The sequence below is a fragment of the Pezoporus occidentalis genome, unplaced genomic scaffold, assembly GCF_034315485.1.
Source record: "Pezoporus occidentalis ecotype Australia unplaced genomic scaffold, CSIRO_AGI_Poc_V1 ctg75, whole genome shotgun sequence".
Classification (NCBI taxonomy): domain Eukaryota; kingdom Metazoa; phylum Chordata; class Aves; order Psittaciformes; family Psittacidae; genus Pezoporus; species Pezoporus occidentalis.
In genome coordinates this window covers 753,012-770,956 of record NW_026916104.1, presented here as the reverse complement: position 1 = coordinate 770,956, position 17,945 = coordinate 753,012, and the positions used below count along the sequence as shown (strand labels likewise).

Below are 17,945 nucleotides of genomic sequence, written 5' to 3'. Positions count from 1 at the left end.
GCTATTTCCTAAACATTCTTGTTCCTGTAATTTTCTTTAAAATATACGTTTTGATACATGCAATTAATAGCAGTGTGTCAATTTTTCACCGTCTTGACTATATTTTACACTCACTCATGCTCTAGCTTTCTTCAAGTTATGAGATTTTTGGGGCCCAAGCTGCCAATTATTCTGTATTAATACAGTTAACAACCTCCCTGTGGCCTTTCCACGCAATCTCTCTACAAATGTATGTCATCAGAAATGAACAACAGTAATTATAATATCCTGTTCAACAACATTCAGCAAAGTAGACCTCCAGACCCGACTGCACCTCTTACATGTGTGAGATGAATGCTTCTAACTAATAACAACCTGTTCTGTTTAGCAAAGTTTAGAAATGAATCATCTTTGTCTTCATGTTGGTTTACCCTTTTACAGTTTAACCATCATAGGATCAGCTCCTCCTAAACAACACAAACTAAATACAAGAAGGAAAAAACCTTGAAAATGGTGGGCTCAGGTTTAAGTTCCTGTTCCGGTTTTAGCTGGGATACAGTTAATTTTCTTCCTAGTAGCTGGCACAGTGCTGTGGTCTGGATTTGGTGTGAGAATAATGTTGATAACACACCAGTTGTGAAGTAGGTATTGTGAAGTAGTGTCCTTCACAAAACCTTCACAACACCTAGTTGCTCTAAATGAAGGACTTTTTCAATCTCATGCCCTGCCAGTGAGGAGGGGCACAAGAAGCTGGGAGGAAGCAGAGACAGAGCACCTGATCTGGACTAGCCAAAGGGGTATTCCATACCATAGCACATCATGATTAGTGTACAAACTGCAAGGAGTCACCCAGAAGGGACCAATCACTGCTTGGGTCAGGCTGGGTATCAGTCAGTTCGCAGTGAGCAACTGTATTGTGCCTCACCTGTGTTTCTTGAATTTTATTCCTCCTTCTCTCTTCTTTCCTATTATTATAATTATTATTACTATTGCTGTCGTTATTATTTCTATTATATTTTACTTCATTTGAATTATTAAACTGTTCTTATCTCAACCCTTGGCTTTTCTCTTCTTCCTATCCTCTCCTCATCCCACCTGGGGAGGGGACACAAAGTGAGTGAGAAGATGCATGGTACTTAGCTACTGCCTGGGGTTAAACCATGACAGTCCTTTCTGGCACCCAACATGGGGCATGAAGAGTGGAGACACAACAGTTTCTGATGTCAAGAGTGCATGATGTCTCTGAGAAAAAGGGAAAAATGAGCTTTCAAGAATACATCAAGCAGAAAGGAAAAAAAGAAGAGAGGAGCTTAGTATCACCTGACAAATGAGTACAATTAAGGCTATACTTCTACACCTTTTGAGTCAGTGATATATATTACTATAACTTAACTGAATAGTGTTCAGGAATAGCTGTTCCAGAATAACTATTCCATACTATTTCCATGTCTGAACATATTTTTTCCTCCATTATAGCTCCTTAGACTTTTGTTGTTTTTTTTTTTTCAATTTTTATGACCAAAAAAGCCCACATATAACCTGAGGACATCTGCCAAATTTTGTATTTCAAGATTAAACCACAAAGTATATGTTGATTTCTTAAGTTGTCAATGCTTAAAGGTTTACTGTTACATTAGTCATTAAAAATAATACACTTAACTCTTTGGTTTTGCACTTAATTTTTCCAGGTTTATTTTTAAAATCAATGGTATAAGGCAATTTAATGGATTTCAGAGGAAACTTCTTGGGTTTTCTTTCTTGGAGCTTATTGAATGAACTAATCCATCACTTCTGAAAGGAAATAAAACACCTGTTTACCAATACACAATAGGACACTACCCAGCAATGCTACCCAACAGCATGCCCAGAGAACCCCTTTGTGTTACATTCATGATACTCATTCAAATTGCAGGAGAAATCACTCAGACTGGAGTTGAGTAATATGGAAAGGCACCACAGTGGTCACTCCAGGCACTGTGTCGATGGAAACACAGCTCTCAGAGTTCCATAACCCCCCGAAACCTCCTATCCTAGAAATCATACTGCATCATGTGTGTCCCTAAAATGCTACTGCAGCGTAAGGATACTTCTTCACTTTGACAGCCAACTGTTGGTTCAATAGGAGCAAATACAGTTATTACCTAATTTTCCATGGACAGTGACTGATGCTTTCAGGCATGCCTTAGAGCTCCCCTGCTTGTGCACTCACTCAGAAACACCAGATGAGCCCAACATTCAACATTTTGTATCAGACCTTAGGCTTTTCTCTTGCACATGCTTAGACATGTTCATCTACTACCAAAATGACCAGAGGTTCAGCATTAAAAACCCTATCAAATTCTCCCTCTACTAACAACAGTCTGATACTGCAACCTACTTTGTAAATAGAGCTCAGGATCCTGTATTCTTCCCATTATACAACCTGAATAAAAACATCTCTTTTTCTTGTCTACATAATTTTGTAAATTCTTACCAACCTGACATCTACTTACCTCCATCCTCCAGTTCATCTGTTTTATTTCTTGATGATTTACCTATTTAATGCTGTTTTTAGTGTCATAATGGAAGAGGAGAAAAAGCACGCCTGTCAATCACTGTTTCCATAGCTTACATTGTCTCCCAGCCTCAAGCATTCACTCAGGAGCACTTAAGTTTCATCCATGACAGCCAGTTCTATTTAAGTCATTATTTACCATTATTCTCTAAACTTAAGCAAAATTTCCAACATACACCAATATGTTAGACACAAATGAGCATGAGGAAGCTTAGAACCGAAATTTGTCTTTCCATTTTTGTTAAGACGTCAAAGGGATTAATATTCTTTCAGTAAATAACTTCATCAACATAAAGCCATCTAACTACATGATTCAGATTTCAAAATAAAACAAATACAGAGCTATCACAGCATGATGCTAAAAGCTGTCCATCATCGTGCTTTGCCTGGCAGGAGATCAGGAGTTATGAAAAGTATGCTCTCTCCAGAAGCAGGCATTTACACAAATTAGGTATAATTTAAGACTTGTACATAATCCTTGGATATTTAACACCAATGATTTGAAATTTTTTATATATGTATATATTCTCATATGTATATATATGAATGATGCAAGTACACTGAATATTAAATATGTTATATACCAGTACTTGGAGGAGGAGAGGTTGTAGCCTATCATAATTTGCCCCATCCTAACAGCAGATGTTGCTTTAACGGAAACTGCATAAAAACACTCAGACAAGCAACTGCTCAGTCCTGCAAGCTGCTGATTTACTACCTCAGTGCAGTGGCAACAGAAGGTACCAAGCAGCTTGAAGGGTCAGGCCTTAATACCTTGCACTGATAAAGGGTGCTGCAGTTAAAAAAAACCAAAATCTTTTGCAAATAATTAAATCAGGTTTATGACACTTCTGTGCATTACACAGGTTTGATGGCAACACTGAGCTTTTTGTAAAGCCCTAAGTCTTGGAACTTTGAGGAACCTTATAAGAAAAACTGTGGTCTCGCTCTTGAAAGTTCATTGGCCAGCCTTAATATTGGAATAAAAAAAATGAACTGTGATCCAGCTGTAGCCAGATAATAAATCAAGCTGGGTCAGATGTCCGTAAAGCAAAAGAGAAGAAGCTTTTCAATCAAAGGAAGAATGAGAATTTGAGACAAATCTATACACTGTTCTATACAGCATGCTATTAGTAAAATTTTCCTAACAGGTCTCCTTGCAACATAGGTGTGGGTTTTGTTTTTGTTTTTAACCTGCAACACAGGATGTCAACATCCCGTATTTCAAACCAACCCCAAATTTTTCCTCTCTTTTAGGAACTCTTGGCTATAGAAAGCAGGACCTGTAAGTCACAGTGTGCTGCCTCAGCAGTAACTCTGCCAGCTGTACCAGTAAGTACAACAAAGACAGATCAAGTCAGTAGATTATCTCACACAGTGACTATCAGTGAATACCTAAAGTGTAAAAGGATACAGCAAGCATATAGCATATATATTTCACCAGCTTCCCAGCCTGCATATGGCTCAGGGACTTCAGACAGAGGTGTTATCATTGTGTGTTAACCGCAGTGGATGGATCTTCCTCCTGTAAAATTATCTAAACATACTAATAGCTTGCATCAGCCACTAGCATCCCTTATTTTCCATGCCAACAAGATCCACAGTTTCTGTATGTCTATGTTCCAGGAAGTAACTAACCCTAAATTCCTGGGCAGGATAGGGTATGGTTCACTATTAAGCCACACATGCTCATACACAGTAGAGCCGCTTTGAAATGGGAGATATAAGGGCTGCCAGCATCTGTGGGACCACAGCACTGTGTAATATGCAGAAATAGTACAGTGCTACCTGCACACAAAGGTAGGGTTCAGCCACACAAAAAAATGCTACTGCCTTTAACAGAAACCATACAGATGCCCTGGAAAAGATGGAAATGAAGGATCTGTCTGGGTCTCTCATGATACCCTCATTCTCTCTTTCCTTTGGGCATTTTGATGTAATTTATTGGGGAATTAAGGCATAAGCAGAGCAGCTTCATGCAGTAGAAAAATACTACAACAGATAACTCCATGTCATGGCAAACCTAACGCTGAAAAAGCTGTTGGACTTTTTCTGCTTATGAACACAGAACAGGCCCCCTGACACACTACACGTTGCTGGAGCAGAAGAACCATCTTCTCCCAGGAACTTCTGCCTGCCCTGCCTTTTCAGTGGTTATGCCAAGTATGCCCGTACATGATGTGTACTTGCCATTTTTCTTCCTTGTCGTAACATGAAGCCAAACATATAACCAACTGATCTGTCAAGATAAGACAAATTTTTAGCAATTAAACATCTGTTCAACAACTGAACCTCATTTACAAATTGAGGTCCCCATCTCTTCTAACATTCAATTTTCTTCTTTGATGAAATCAAAAGCTAACACCACAAATTCACTTCGTAACATGCTAGGTTTTCTAAAAAGCTACAAGCAATGTTTAAAACAGCTGTCATGGTTTAAGCCCAGCTGGTAACTCAGAACCACGAGGCTGTTCGCTCACACCCACCTCTCATTTCCCTCTACTCTGGATAGGATGCGGAGAAGAACTGAAAGAATGTAAACCCCATGGGTTGAGATAAGAACAATCCAACAACTCAAGCATGATATAAAACTACTATTACTACTAATAATAATAATGATAAGGGAAATAACAAGGGGAGATAATAAAAAACTAAAAGGGGAAAGAAAAAAACCCCAATAAACACAAGTGATGCACAATGCAATTGCTCACCACCTGTTGACTGATACCCAGCCCAACCCAAGCAGCGATCCATCCCTTCTGGGTAACTCCCCACGGTTTCTATACTGCGCATGACATGCTGTGGCATGGAATACCCCTTTGGCTAGTTTGGGTCAGGTGTCCTGTCTCTGCTTCCTCTCGGCTTCTTGTGCCCCTCCTCATTGGCAGAGTATGAGGGACTGAAAAGTCTTTGATCAGGATAAGCACTACTGAGCAACAACTAAAACATTGGTGTATTACCAGCATTGTTCTCAGACTAAAGCCAAACGCAGCAATGCTGCAGCTACTAGGAAGGAGGAAAAAAATAACTGTTAGAGCTGAAACCAGGGCAACTGCCAACACAAAGGTGAGGAGAAAGGAGAGGAACAGCTACATGACAAGCCTGCGAGAAGAAGCTGAGAAATGTGACATGACACACAGGTCGCAGCAGGTGACATATGATTTACTGATGATAAGTAAGGGCCCACCTAGTACTTTCTACTGTCAGTAATAATACCATACTGGAGACACCTTGTCTTGGGGGAATCAGACTGCCTGATGAAGATATTCTCAGAACAGATGTCTTATTTACTGAACTAATTCTTTTGTGATGACCTTGATCAATATTATTGATCAATAACACCAGAAGCAGGGCGTGCGACACTTGCACATTCTTCTAAATTTAAAAAACCCTTTAATCTCTCCTTACCTTACCAAACACATCAGCCTGTGGTGTCAAGTTTCCACCTATTCCTCAGCAAACTTTAAAGCACATTTATGTTACAAGGACGCTGTTGCAACATCAGTTTCCTTCTACCAGGATACACTCACCCTCCAGCCCTGGGATTTGGATTATTGCTGAGTAAAACAGGGTGGTGAAACTATTATTGCTGAATTGCTCATGATTCATAGTTGGTAATAACCACCTCCAAATGTAAAATTCAAATTTACATTCTCATAATCAAAGGTCAGAAAGAAACAGCAAGAATGGGTCATTATTCATAGCAGTTAAAACTACACACTTACACTAGCTACTTTATATAATTCTTAGACAAACTGTGACTACACCTGTAAAGAATGTGATATATACAGAACTAAGGATTTATAGCTTCTTGTATAAATCCTGCTGCATTTCCCTATAACAAAAGCTTTTTCATGCAATATTAATGTGCCATTGCTTAACACACAGTTCTCCAAATATTTAGTCTCCTAAGTGTCTCTTCTTTTTGTAGAAAAGAAGAGCAAGTGACAACAGACTGGCTCCCCAGCATGGGAACACCTTCTGCCAGCACTCAATGTTGCAAGTGAGGCGAATCCACTCACGGTTGCTCTTTAGCCAAAGGTATGCACATAAAAAAAGCAACTTAAAAACAAAACCTGCCTAAAACACCAGGTTTAAGACTTACCTATGTACCACAATAGCCAAATTATTATCATCTAAAAGATGTAAAATGCTACGAGCATAGGCATACAAGAGGGCTTTATACAATACTCAATTATTTTTGCCTACAAATGCCCAGCATTTGGCATATCTAAGCCTCCTTAGAACCATCAGACAGAAGGCAAGAACTTGTCAATTGAACCGGTATCCGGGAAGGTCATAATCATGACAGCATGAAAGACTGTTTGTCTGATCCTCCACATATGTCTTTGAGACAAGCTGATCTGCAAGAATAAGAAGACACTTGCTTTACAGAGTACCAATATAAGCTAAATAGTGATGCAGACTTGCATTTTACCGGTTTCCAGGCTGTTTTATTCTCAGTAATCAGAGCCTACACATTTAGTAACTAACTGTTGAACCAATCACTACATCAGAATGGGGTACTTTGGCCTTTTTCCCTTTTGAACTTTTATTATTTTTAATAAGAATGGCGAGTTCTTTATAATCACTAAGTACAAAAGACTTCAGCTTTAATTTAGACCAAGAACAGAAGCTTGGCATGAGGAACAGAAATATAAAGAACTCTTTGCTCTTTAAAAAAATCAAAAGTAGCACCTTATCAGCATAATGGCAGCATTATATAAAGAGCTTTCTTGTGCTATTTTCATACCACTATTTCTATTAAATCATTGAGAATAAACATCTATTTTCATTTACTAATCTTTTTCACCAATTAGAATCTCTCTGAATCTGTGTACAGTAGTAAGGTCTGTTCACTTGCTTGCATCTTAATTAAAATCAGCCTATGTTGACTTTCATTTTTACAGTACATCTGCCTATTTAACATCATAGCACCTTCATGACCCCTAGACAGTCATGAGCCTTTAATATTTTATTTTGACCTTGTTACGTTACTGGAACCATCAAAGATTTTTCTTCTTCCCTCAGTAAGCATTTTTTATCCTTCTTGAAATACAGAGTGTGTGTGAAAACATGTAGATGAGAATTATGCTGCCTTTAAACAACATAAACAAGATGTCTTTGTTCATTTAATTAAAAAAAAAAAAAACAACACTTTGTTGCCATTCAATTTATTACAGGAATTAGTTTTTTATCCATAAACTTCATTCTTATTTAAGTGAGGATCACTGCTTCAATGATACTTAAAGGCCTTTTCCCCTGAGCTTCAGGACAGAAAAACAGGGTTTGATTTTCAATTAAAAAGAAATAATCATCAATAACTGGTGATTTATTTAAATGAATTTAGAGCAGTCTTCTACACTGCTATAGAGTACCACTACTCAGGTATCTGAGTTTACAAAAGCAGGAGAATGCAGGGAGAAGCAGTATCTTTTATTAGAGCAGCAGACACAGCTGAAAAGTAAAAATACCTTGACAAGACACACAAATCCTCCTCCAGGCCTGCAGCAGAAATTGCCTATGAATTTCAAATCTATCATCTGGTCTAATAACAGGTATTACTTGAAATGCACACAGCACATGCAGAACCACCAGTTCAGATGGGAAGCAGAAAAGTGCAGAGCTATCCTTTCAGCCTAAAATCTGCAAATTTATCTCTGGAACTTCTAGAGCACACAAGATATAGGGTACTGGCACATACATTTACACTTTTGCCTTGGGTCTTCATCCAAACTGTCCTAGTGTTATCACTCTCACAGCACAGAAGTTTTGCCCACTTCGTACTGGCTTTAGATGGCACAACTGCACAGAGGCAGAGATGTTTGATGCCTAGGAATACTGCTGCGTGGAGCCCAGCTGGGAAGCATGCTGGGTTTTTTTCACAGAATCATAGAATAAACTGGGTTGGAAAAGATGTTTAAGACCATCAAGTCCAATCATTAACCCAGGACTAGCCTAACCCTAACTCTAAACCAAATCATTGAGGGCTGCATCTACACAGTTTTTGAACACTTCCAGGGAAGGTGATTCCACCACTTCCCTGGGCAGCCTGTTCCAACGCCTGATCACCCTCTCCATGAATAAATTTTTCCTAATATCCAGTCTAAACCTCCCCTGGTGCAGCTTGAAGCCATCACCTCTTGTCTCATCACTTGTTACTTAGGAGAAGAGACTGACCCACATCTCACTACAACCTCCTTTCAGGTAGTTATAGCATATAATGAGCCTTCTCTTCTCCAGCTTAAACAACCCCAGTTCCCTCAGCCCTTCCTCATCACACTTGTTCTCCAGACCCTTCAGCAGATCCATTGCCCTTCTCTGGACCTGCTCCAGCACCTCAATGTCTTTCTTGTAGCGAGGGGCCCAGAACTGAACACAGGATTTGAAGTGTGACCTCACCAATGCTGAGTACAGGGGGATGATCACTGCCCTGGGCCCTGCTGGCCACACTATTGCTGACACAGGCCAGCATGCTCTTAGCCTTCTCGGCTGTCTGGGCACAAGCTGGTTTGTATTCAGCAGCCGTTCAGTCAGCACCCCCAGGGCCTTTTCCACCAAGCACATTTCCACCCACTCTTCCCTAAGCCTGGAGCATTGCATGGGGTTATTGTGGCCCAAATGCAGGACCCAGCACTTTGCTTTGTTGAACCTTATACCACTGGCCACGGCCCATCGATCCAGCCTGTCCAGATCCCCCTGCAGAGGCTCCCCATCCTTCAGCAGATCAACACTCCCAGCCAACTTGGCATCATCCACAAATTTACTGGGGGTGCACTCAATCCTCTCATCCAGATCATCAATGAAGATATTAAACAACACTGGCCCGAACACCAAGCCCTGAGGGACACCAGTAGTGACCGGTTGCCAACTAGATGTGATACCATTTACCACCACTCTTTGGGTTCAGCCATCCAGCCAGTTTCCAATTCAGCAAAGAATCCACCTTTCCAGGCCATGAACAGCCAGTTTCTTCAGAAGAACGCTCTGGGAGACAGTTTCAAATGCTTTACTTAAATCCAAATAGACAACATCCACAGCCTTTCCTTCATCAACCAGGCAGGTCACCTTATGGTAGAAGGAGATCAGGTTGGTCAAGTAGGACCTGTCCTTCATGAACCCACGCTGACTGGGCTTGATCCCTCCATTTTCCCATGGAAAACGTGCTCTATGACCTTACTTAGGATCATCTGCTCCATAAAAAGCTCCTTAGAGAAGCAGAGCAGGGACAGCCAAAAAGGTCTTTTCACTCAAGCCTGTATTTACATTCCAGAAAGCAGAGCCTCAAGTTCATCAGTCATGTACAATCAGTATTCGGCTACTGGGTTGAGGAAACTGGAGGCAGCTAGTGACAAATCAGGGGAGGTGAATTGTTTGCCAGGACAAAACTGAAAAGTTTCAACAACAACAGCAAAAAGTTTTTGAAAAGAAAGATCAGAATGAGGGAGAATAAGAGTCAAGACTAAGATGGGGAGCATGAAAGTAATATGTCTACCATAAGGAGAAAGCAGCATGAAGAAAAACTTAGAAACATGTACAGCCCTCTTCAGAGCATAGGAGAGAAAGAAAAGATGCTGCTTGTGGCTTAATCATCTAGGGAGAAGAACAAAATTTAGGTGCTTGCAAGAAATAGAGCTAATAGATCACCTGGGCATGTGCTATAAAAGAGATTACAGGAAAGTAAAGTGGAATTCCCAATGGAAGTAATTATAATTTCAGCACTTCATATGCTGTGCAGATTTACCCAAGGTCCAAAGAAGCATACTTAATTTAACTGCTTATCATGACCACTTTCTTCCCTCAGCACAGTATACCTTTCTCCCCCAGCCACCTTCAAACGCGACCATTGGCAGTCAGAGCAGCTTAAGTTTTATCACCCAAAGCAGAGAGCTATATATGAAGAAATACAATACAAATACCCATGGTTCTCCTGTAGATTTTGTTACCAGTGAACGCTAGCTTACTGAAAAAAATCCTTCATAGGCTCCTGTTAGATGGAGCCCTTGACAAGCACCTAATATTATTGAACCTATAATTAGCAGCCTCACAGCGGCTGTTGAAATGAGTACACAGACCACAGACACAAGCTCTGAAGGAGAGACAGGTAAAGGAGCAACAAATGCCTAAGTATGAACACTTGCTTTACCATTAGTTGATAGCTGAAGTTATAGCTTTCCATGCACATTAGTTGTGCAACAGCTACAGCTAACCACAGTGCCTTGTCACTGTGCAGGTAGTGCTTATAAATGACTGCTCCAGAACAGAACCAAAATCTGGTACAGACAAAAGATCAAGCAAAGACTACAAATCCCACTTGCACATTTATGGAAACTTAAGTGGGCAAGCAGAACATCTACACCAAAAAAATTCCTGCGCAGCTTCCTCACATTGAATATATTTGAACTGTTTATCTTTTTTTCCTCATTGACATGAGTTGGCAAGAATTGAAACAGAAACATTACATTGCAAATGGTTGTCTGCAGTAACACGTTCTCAGGCTTCAGCAGTCAGCATTCATGAGCTGACTTACCCCCCTCCTGGGTCTAACATGACTACATTGTTCCTACAACACATCTGTACTCAGCTGTAAAGAAGAGTAGAGATGGACACTGTCTAAGGTAGGAGAACTATCAGTATTTTAAGAAAGGTGGGTAAGAGATAGAGAAATCATCCCTTTAAAAAAAGTGAATAAAAATTCTCATCTGCCACTCAAACTCTAATTTCCACTACTACAACAAACCTTCTTACTCCTTGTAAGACAGATTCTAGTTAACCCTTGCCTTTCCATACAGGCAATAGAGGCTAACCAAACTCTTGATTTGGACAGAAGGAACCTAGAGATGCTCTGCACTACACTGTGTTCAGATGGGCCAGAATGTGCCTATCAGTCCAACTTGTGTTCACGCACAGGAAGTGAACCCAAATTTGTCCTGTGCATGGACAAATGCTAAACTACTCTTAAAGACGGGAAGAAGATCTGGCAATACATTACACAGCTTGATCAAGGCCAAGCATCAGTCAATGATAGATCTGAGTTCTACAGTCTGCTATCAACCACAAACTTCACTTCCTTTTCCATTAGTAAAATGTATTGTGGTACTATAACATTCCCTCTTCTGTGGAATAGAAATACTTAAGACTATTTAGAAGTCATCATATTGGTAAGTTAAACATACATATAAATTCTACCAAATTAAATTTAACAGCAAGACTGTTTGGTTAGATTATTTAAACAATATGCTGCAAGACTTGCCGAGTTCTGAGAACTGAAACCACAGACAGACAAAATACATCTGGACACAGTCAGATATGGTGTGTCTGCTAACATTGGAAACTTCATCATGCTGCAGCAAATATAACTTTTGATTAGGATGTGCATAGAAGAAATATAGACTGAATGCACTGGAACAAAAAGAAAACCCACTCCAAGCCTGTAAGTGCCAAGGGCACTCAGTTATTTTATGAAGCACTTGACAATATTTATTAGCTGTATTACTGCAGCATCGAAGAGCCCCAAGCATGGGCCAAGGCTCAGCTGTGCTCATCCTTGCAAAAATACAAAACAAAAGATAAACCATGAAGTGCTGCAGCCTGTAGCTAAGGGCTTCACACAATGCAGGGAACTGACAAGTGGCCAAACCCCTGACTTTTAAGTATCTACATCTAAAACCCAGAGCTCAGTTCCTTGGCTAGATGTTAAGTTTGGTGCTAGATTCACCTGCTGAGCAGGAGGCCATCTGGAGTTAGCCAATAGCCACTGCTCATACCAAGGATGCGCCTGAGCTCCCACCCTTCACTGCAGTTCAGGCATTTGAACCAAGACTGCAAAGGAGACACATCTCTTAGTTCTGGAGGCAGATCCTGGAACCTAGATTCAGTAGAGCCAGAGGGGATTCAACGGTGTGCACTCAGCATCCCTTCTCCAGACGCTGTAACAGTATGCAAGAAAGATCTTGAGATCCATGGAGCAAGGAAGTTATGCATGGAGCAACATGCTTCTGCAGCTTAAAGGGTAGAGCACCAGAGAAGAGAGACCCAGGATCCTGTCAAGGCTTTTAGGGTTGTTTCTGGTTTCATCACCTAACTTTGATGTAAAAATATACAAATGATCCATAAAATGAAAATCCCATTGCCTTAATGAGTACCTTAACTAGCAAAATATTGAGCTGGGTTGTCTCTTCCTTGTTTTCATTCTGGTCTTGCAACTCTTGCATTGTGAACGTGAACACAAGGCAGAATTTCTCATGCCTACTTCTTTCAAGTGCTTTCTAGTTAAAGCAATCAGGGCTTGCAATGTTTGTATTTTTTATTAAAAGAATTGGAATAAATATTTACTTTTAGGACCCAGTTATTTGTTTGGATCTGGCTGCAAGTGCCACACGCTGGAACAGTGACACAGAATAGAGTAAATTATGTAAGTCACATACACCATCTTTAAATAAAATCCAAAACAACATAGTTGCTCATTGCCTTTTAAATGTATTTCTATTTTTCTGCAGTTGTATTGATAGTCAAAGGAGCTTGCCTACTTTTCACAGCACATATTGCTATGTTTTAGAAGCACTCTTACAAATTCTCAATCTGGCACCTCAAATAAAACACTGAGTCACAAATCCCTTGAACCCCAAAGTTGTTCATCCTTTTATTTACTCCGTCAGCCCACTAAAATGCCAGGATAGTATTCCTCTCTGCCAATTTCTCCTAATTTAAATATCAAAATAACTGCTCGTGAGCTAAGCAGCAGGCGGTGGTACCGTTCTATCACTGCTTTCAATTTCAGGCTGCCTTGCCTAGAAATGCACCGTAACTTTTCTGTCTTCCTGCAGGTCCGCAGCGGAGCCGGAGGGGCAGCAAGACGCCCCACGCTACCTCCCATCACAGCACCCCAAAACCCAGAGGTGGCACAAGCTTCTCAACCCGCGCACGGCCCCCGCGGCAGAAACCGTGGGGCGGTTTTTCACCTGGAGCATTTATGTACCCGGACAGGGAATTTCATCGTTCCCAGTACTGCAGTAATATGGCATTCCAGTATCAGAACCCCCCCGTGTGCCACGATGCCCACCAAGGGGCACGTCGGGCAGCCCCTGACCGGCGGGGCAACCTGGTGGCTCGCGCAGGAACCCGCGTCGAGGAGCGATATGGAGCCGTTTCTGCTCCGTGGGGACCGCGGCAGAGGACACCCGTCAGCAGGGCGAGGTGGTCTCTTAATACCCTCGACCACCCAACCCTCTAGGCGGGTGCTCCCAGTAACGTGCCGGCCGCGGGCGCGCCCCTTCCCGAACCGGGAAGGATGCTGCTTTCCCGGAGAGGGGGTCCTTCAGTTCCCGCCCCACACAAAGGCACAGCGGGGAGGGGAGCCGGGCCCCACGTCGCCTCTGTCTTCACGGCTGTCCCGGCCCCGGGCAGGGGCGGGCGGGACAGCGAGAAGCTCTGCAGACAGGTAGCTCCCTGCTAAAATGGAGGGAGGGGAGAAATGCGGCGCCCTCCGGAGAAACTTACCGGAGGAAACCGACGAGCCGGACAGACTGGAGTTACTGGATGCTGCCATGGTCCCTCCTCCTTGCCTCTTAGCTGCGAGCACCGCGTCTGCCGCCGCTGCTGTCCGGCCGCCGCTGCCGCCAGCCCATCGCAAAGTGCCGGAGCTGCGCCGCGCCGAGCCGCCGCTGCAGCCCGCGCTGGGCTCCCCGCGCCGCCGGGGAGCGGGTGGCGGCGGCGCCCCGCCGAGGCGCTACCGGCCGCTCTCCGGGGCTGGGCGAAGCCGCTCGGCAGGTCAGGGAAAGGGCCCCGCGGCGCTCCCACTGCCTCTGTGCGCCTGGCGAGCGGGGCTCACCTTGTGACGGGGCAGGGAGAGCCGCCCTGCCAGCGCCTTCCCTCGCCTCCTCCCTTCCCTTCCGTCCCTTCCCCGCCTCCTCGCGGGCAGCGCTGACAGCCCGCCGGGGAGACCCGCTGCCGCCTCCCGCCGCAGCTCCCCTCACGCACACAAAGGAAGCGGCGGCGCTGCCGGCCGGGCTGCCGGCCCTGGCTCAGCGGGCAGGGTGGGTCCCGCGCGGGCGAGCCCTGCCAAGCCGCTGCCAAGCCCCTTTCCGGCCGCCGCCGCCGCCTGGCACGGGGCTGGCGGCGAGCGCGGCCCCTGCCATGTACCGGCGCCCGTCCCGGCGGGGTGGCAAGCGCCTGTTGAGCGCCTCGTCCCGGCGCCCCCCTCGCCGGTGCCGCAGTGTGGGCTCCGCGCTCGGCTGCGCTCCCACTCCCTGGCCCCTCCGGCAATACCCTCACCTCTACCTCGGAGACCCCCGGTATCTCTCAGCTACGGCTGGGGCAGGGCTTCGCCCCTCGCCGCCCTTTGTCCACCTCCTTCCCCTAGCGGGTTGCCCTCCTTTCTCGCGGGTCTCCTCTTCCACCTAACACGTTCCCACCTTCACCTTTCTGCCCTTTGCTTTTTCTCCTCCCTCCTTCCTGTTTTCTTAAAAAAAACCAGGCCAACACCAACCCCCCGCCAGGTGCGCTGTGGGGTCCCGGTCCCGCCACAGGTAGGTTCAACCCCGTTATCCCCTTCTGCAATGTTCCGGGCCTTGCGACTCTGGGGGAACTGGGAGGGAACTCTCCGGGCAGGCTGCCAGGGTGCAGAGGGGATTCGTGACAGCCTGGGCCACTACCCCGTGTCGTAATGGGCAAGTGGGAAAAGAGGAAGAGCCGAGAAAGCATCACTTGGAGGCTTCCTCCTGTTGACTGTCCTTCGTGCTCATTTCGCAGTGCTTTATCACCAGCCAAATCCTCCGTCGCGTTTTGTACAGTGAGGCTGCAGGAAGGTGGTCAGCTGCCATACGGTTTGTCAAGAGCAGAGTGGCAAAGTCTTTCTGGCACAGGATCTGTAAGAAGCTTACAAACCGTTTGCCTTGATTTATGAAAGCCTTCCACGTTTCGTAACAGTCTGTAACACGAAGTTACTTCGGGATGAGCGAGGAAGCACATTAAAGTTTCCTTGGCAGACGAAGCCTTACCCACCCAGCTCCAGCTCCGCAGCGTATCGAAGGAGCATGCAACCCGCCTGCCCTCCCTGTAACCAGCACTCGGCCGCTTCTCTTGCTCCCAGAACCAAAATACAGCCCGGGCTTCCCAGACCCTGCAGTCGCTTCCCATTTTTTCCTCCAGAAAACAGGTACAGGGACCCCCTCTAGCGGCAGAGACACCATCGGCAGCGATCGGCGCTGCGCGTCCCGCACGCCCTTGGGATCGATTCCCGCGTGGAGCTTCCGGGACGCGGCTTTCCCAGGCTTTGTTTTGTAATGACGGCTTGTTCCACATGAGCAGGAACGAGCCAAGCCTTAGCACTAACTCTCATTAATCTCTAAATTGCCACGTGACGGATGTAAAAGGCAGGACAGGCGTGTCACTGCTTTTTGGTCTTTGGCCACGTACTTTGTGTCACGCGTTTGAAAGATTGAATGCTGAGGACAAAATGAGAAAGGCAGAAAATTCTTTTATCTTCTGGATTAGCTCATAAAACCAGGCTGATACACAGGATGTAGGAAAATACTACAGTAAATGTCAACATTGCACTAGTAAATTGTCCACTTGCAGAGTATGTGATTTTTTGAAGTGGTATTCACTCATCTCCTACATGTTGCTTTTTTTCTGTTCCTCCTACTATATCTTTCTTTGCCTCCTTGTGGTCCATGTCTTCATTTCTCCATCCGTAATCTAGCGCTGTCTTGCCCTCATGTCTCTCCAGCAACTGCTGGAAACCTGTCTCATAGGATCAGTGAAATATGGTGGTGTTAACAACCCTGGCAGAATCTGCAGGGAAAGGGGTAAATAACCTAAAGGAGAGAAAACCCCCTCACTCTGATGAGACTTTGCAGACAGAAAAGAATTTTAATAATTAATTTTAAATTATCTTCCCAGCCATAAATCTGGATAAAGCAGGAGGGGAATTTCTTCAAAGAATGACTATTCCAGGTATTCCAATAATTGCAAATGGAGTATTTTCTGTCTATAGTAAGTGAGTCTGGACATGTCTGATGATGAACATGTGTACCTTTGATGGACAAGCAACTGCTGATAATCTTCACCTGGAGTATTGTGTGCAGCAGTATTGTGTCCTCAGCATAAAAAGAACATGGAACTGTTGGAACAAGTCCAGAGAAGGGCCACGAGGATGATCAGGGGACTGGAGCACCTCCCGTATGAAGACAGGCTGAGAAAGTTGGAGCTGTTCAGCCTGGAGAAGAGAAGGCTGCGTGGAGACCTCATAGCAGCCTTCCAGTATCTGAAGGGGGGCTATAAGGATGCTGGGGAGGGACTCTTCATTAGGGACTGTAGTGATAGGACAAGGGGTAATGGGTTAAAACTCAAACAGGGGAAGTTTAAATTGGGTATAAGGAGGAAATTCTTTCCTGTTAGGGTGGTGAGGCACTGAAATAGGTTGCCCAGGGAGGTTGTGAATGCTCCATCCCTGGCAGTGTTCAAGACCAGGTTGGACGAGGCTTTGGGTGATGTGGTTTAGTGTGAGGTGTCCCTGCCCATGCAGGGGGGTTGGAACTTGATGATCTTAAGGTCCTTTCCAACCTTGACTATTCTATGATTCTGTGATTCCATGATAACAACAGATATGAGGTTGTGTTATCTCAATTTCCACAACATTGAAAGGTAAATTAATAAAGTTAAATGAACTATATTACAGATTAAAAGAAACTCACATTTCAAGACATTTTTTGTTAGGAGCAATGAACATAAAACCATGAAATTAGATGGGAAATTACTAGATAAAAGGGGAAACAAATTTAAAAGAAATAAAATAGTCTTCTTATGTGAAAAAAAGTGCAAATTAAAGACAATGCGATCAAATATCAGTTCTCTATTATAGAAACTGTGAATAGAGTCTGTCCTATGAATAGGTTTGTGCAGGGCCCAGATTCATGCTTGCACAATAACTGCACTTTTATGAGAAGTCCAGCTTCCCAGAATTTTGAAGAACTTATAAAAATCTCATTTCCCTATGCATGACCTTAGAAGCTCCCCATGGATGGGCATTGCCATTGACATTAACAGTGACTTGCAAAGGAAAAATACCAAATCGTGTGCTTTGTATTAACGCATGCAAAGAATCTGAAAGTTCTCTGGTTTTCATTCCTGGGGGAGATTCCTTCAGTATTTCTTTGCTTCTAGATTGGTTCAATGCAGTTTTTTACTGACAGATTTTCAATGTCTCTTTTTTGGGGGCTTCTCCCCCCCTCACTCTCCCCCCCTTCTTTTTTTTTTAATGAAGACATAAGGGAATTTTATCTGAATTCCAAAATAGTGACTGCCTGCCTCAAGCTAAAGCCCATCTAGCAATGTGATACTTGAAATAGCATTTAACTTGCTACAGAAGAGGCTGTTGTATTCCAAAAGCTAATAGATGTGGGAGTTGGAA

At 43.8% G+C, this 17,945-nt stretch overlaps 1 protein-coding gene across 2 annotated transcripts in view; it reads right to left on the bottom strand.

Annotated features, from left to right (window-relative positions):
* Positions 1-15,584, bottom strand: part of CHN2 (chimerin 2) — a 166,746-nt gene extending 151,162 nt beyond the window's left edge. Inside the window, exon 1 of one of the 2 annotated variants that reach the window (XM_062602104.1) lies at positions 15,536-15,584. In XM_062602104.1, the coding sequence (XP_062458088.1) occupies positions 15,536-15,569 (34 nt within the window). In that variant the 5' untranslated portion in view covers positions 15,570-15,584. Of the gene's footprint in view, positions 1-14,032; positions 14,749-15,535 lie in introns of those variants that run through there. The other variant, XM_062602103.1, reaches the window with a different exon arrangement.
* Positions 15,585-17,945: the final 2,361 nt, after the last annotated feature.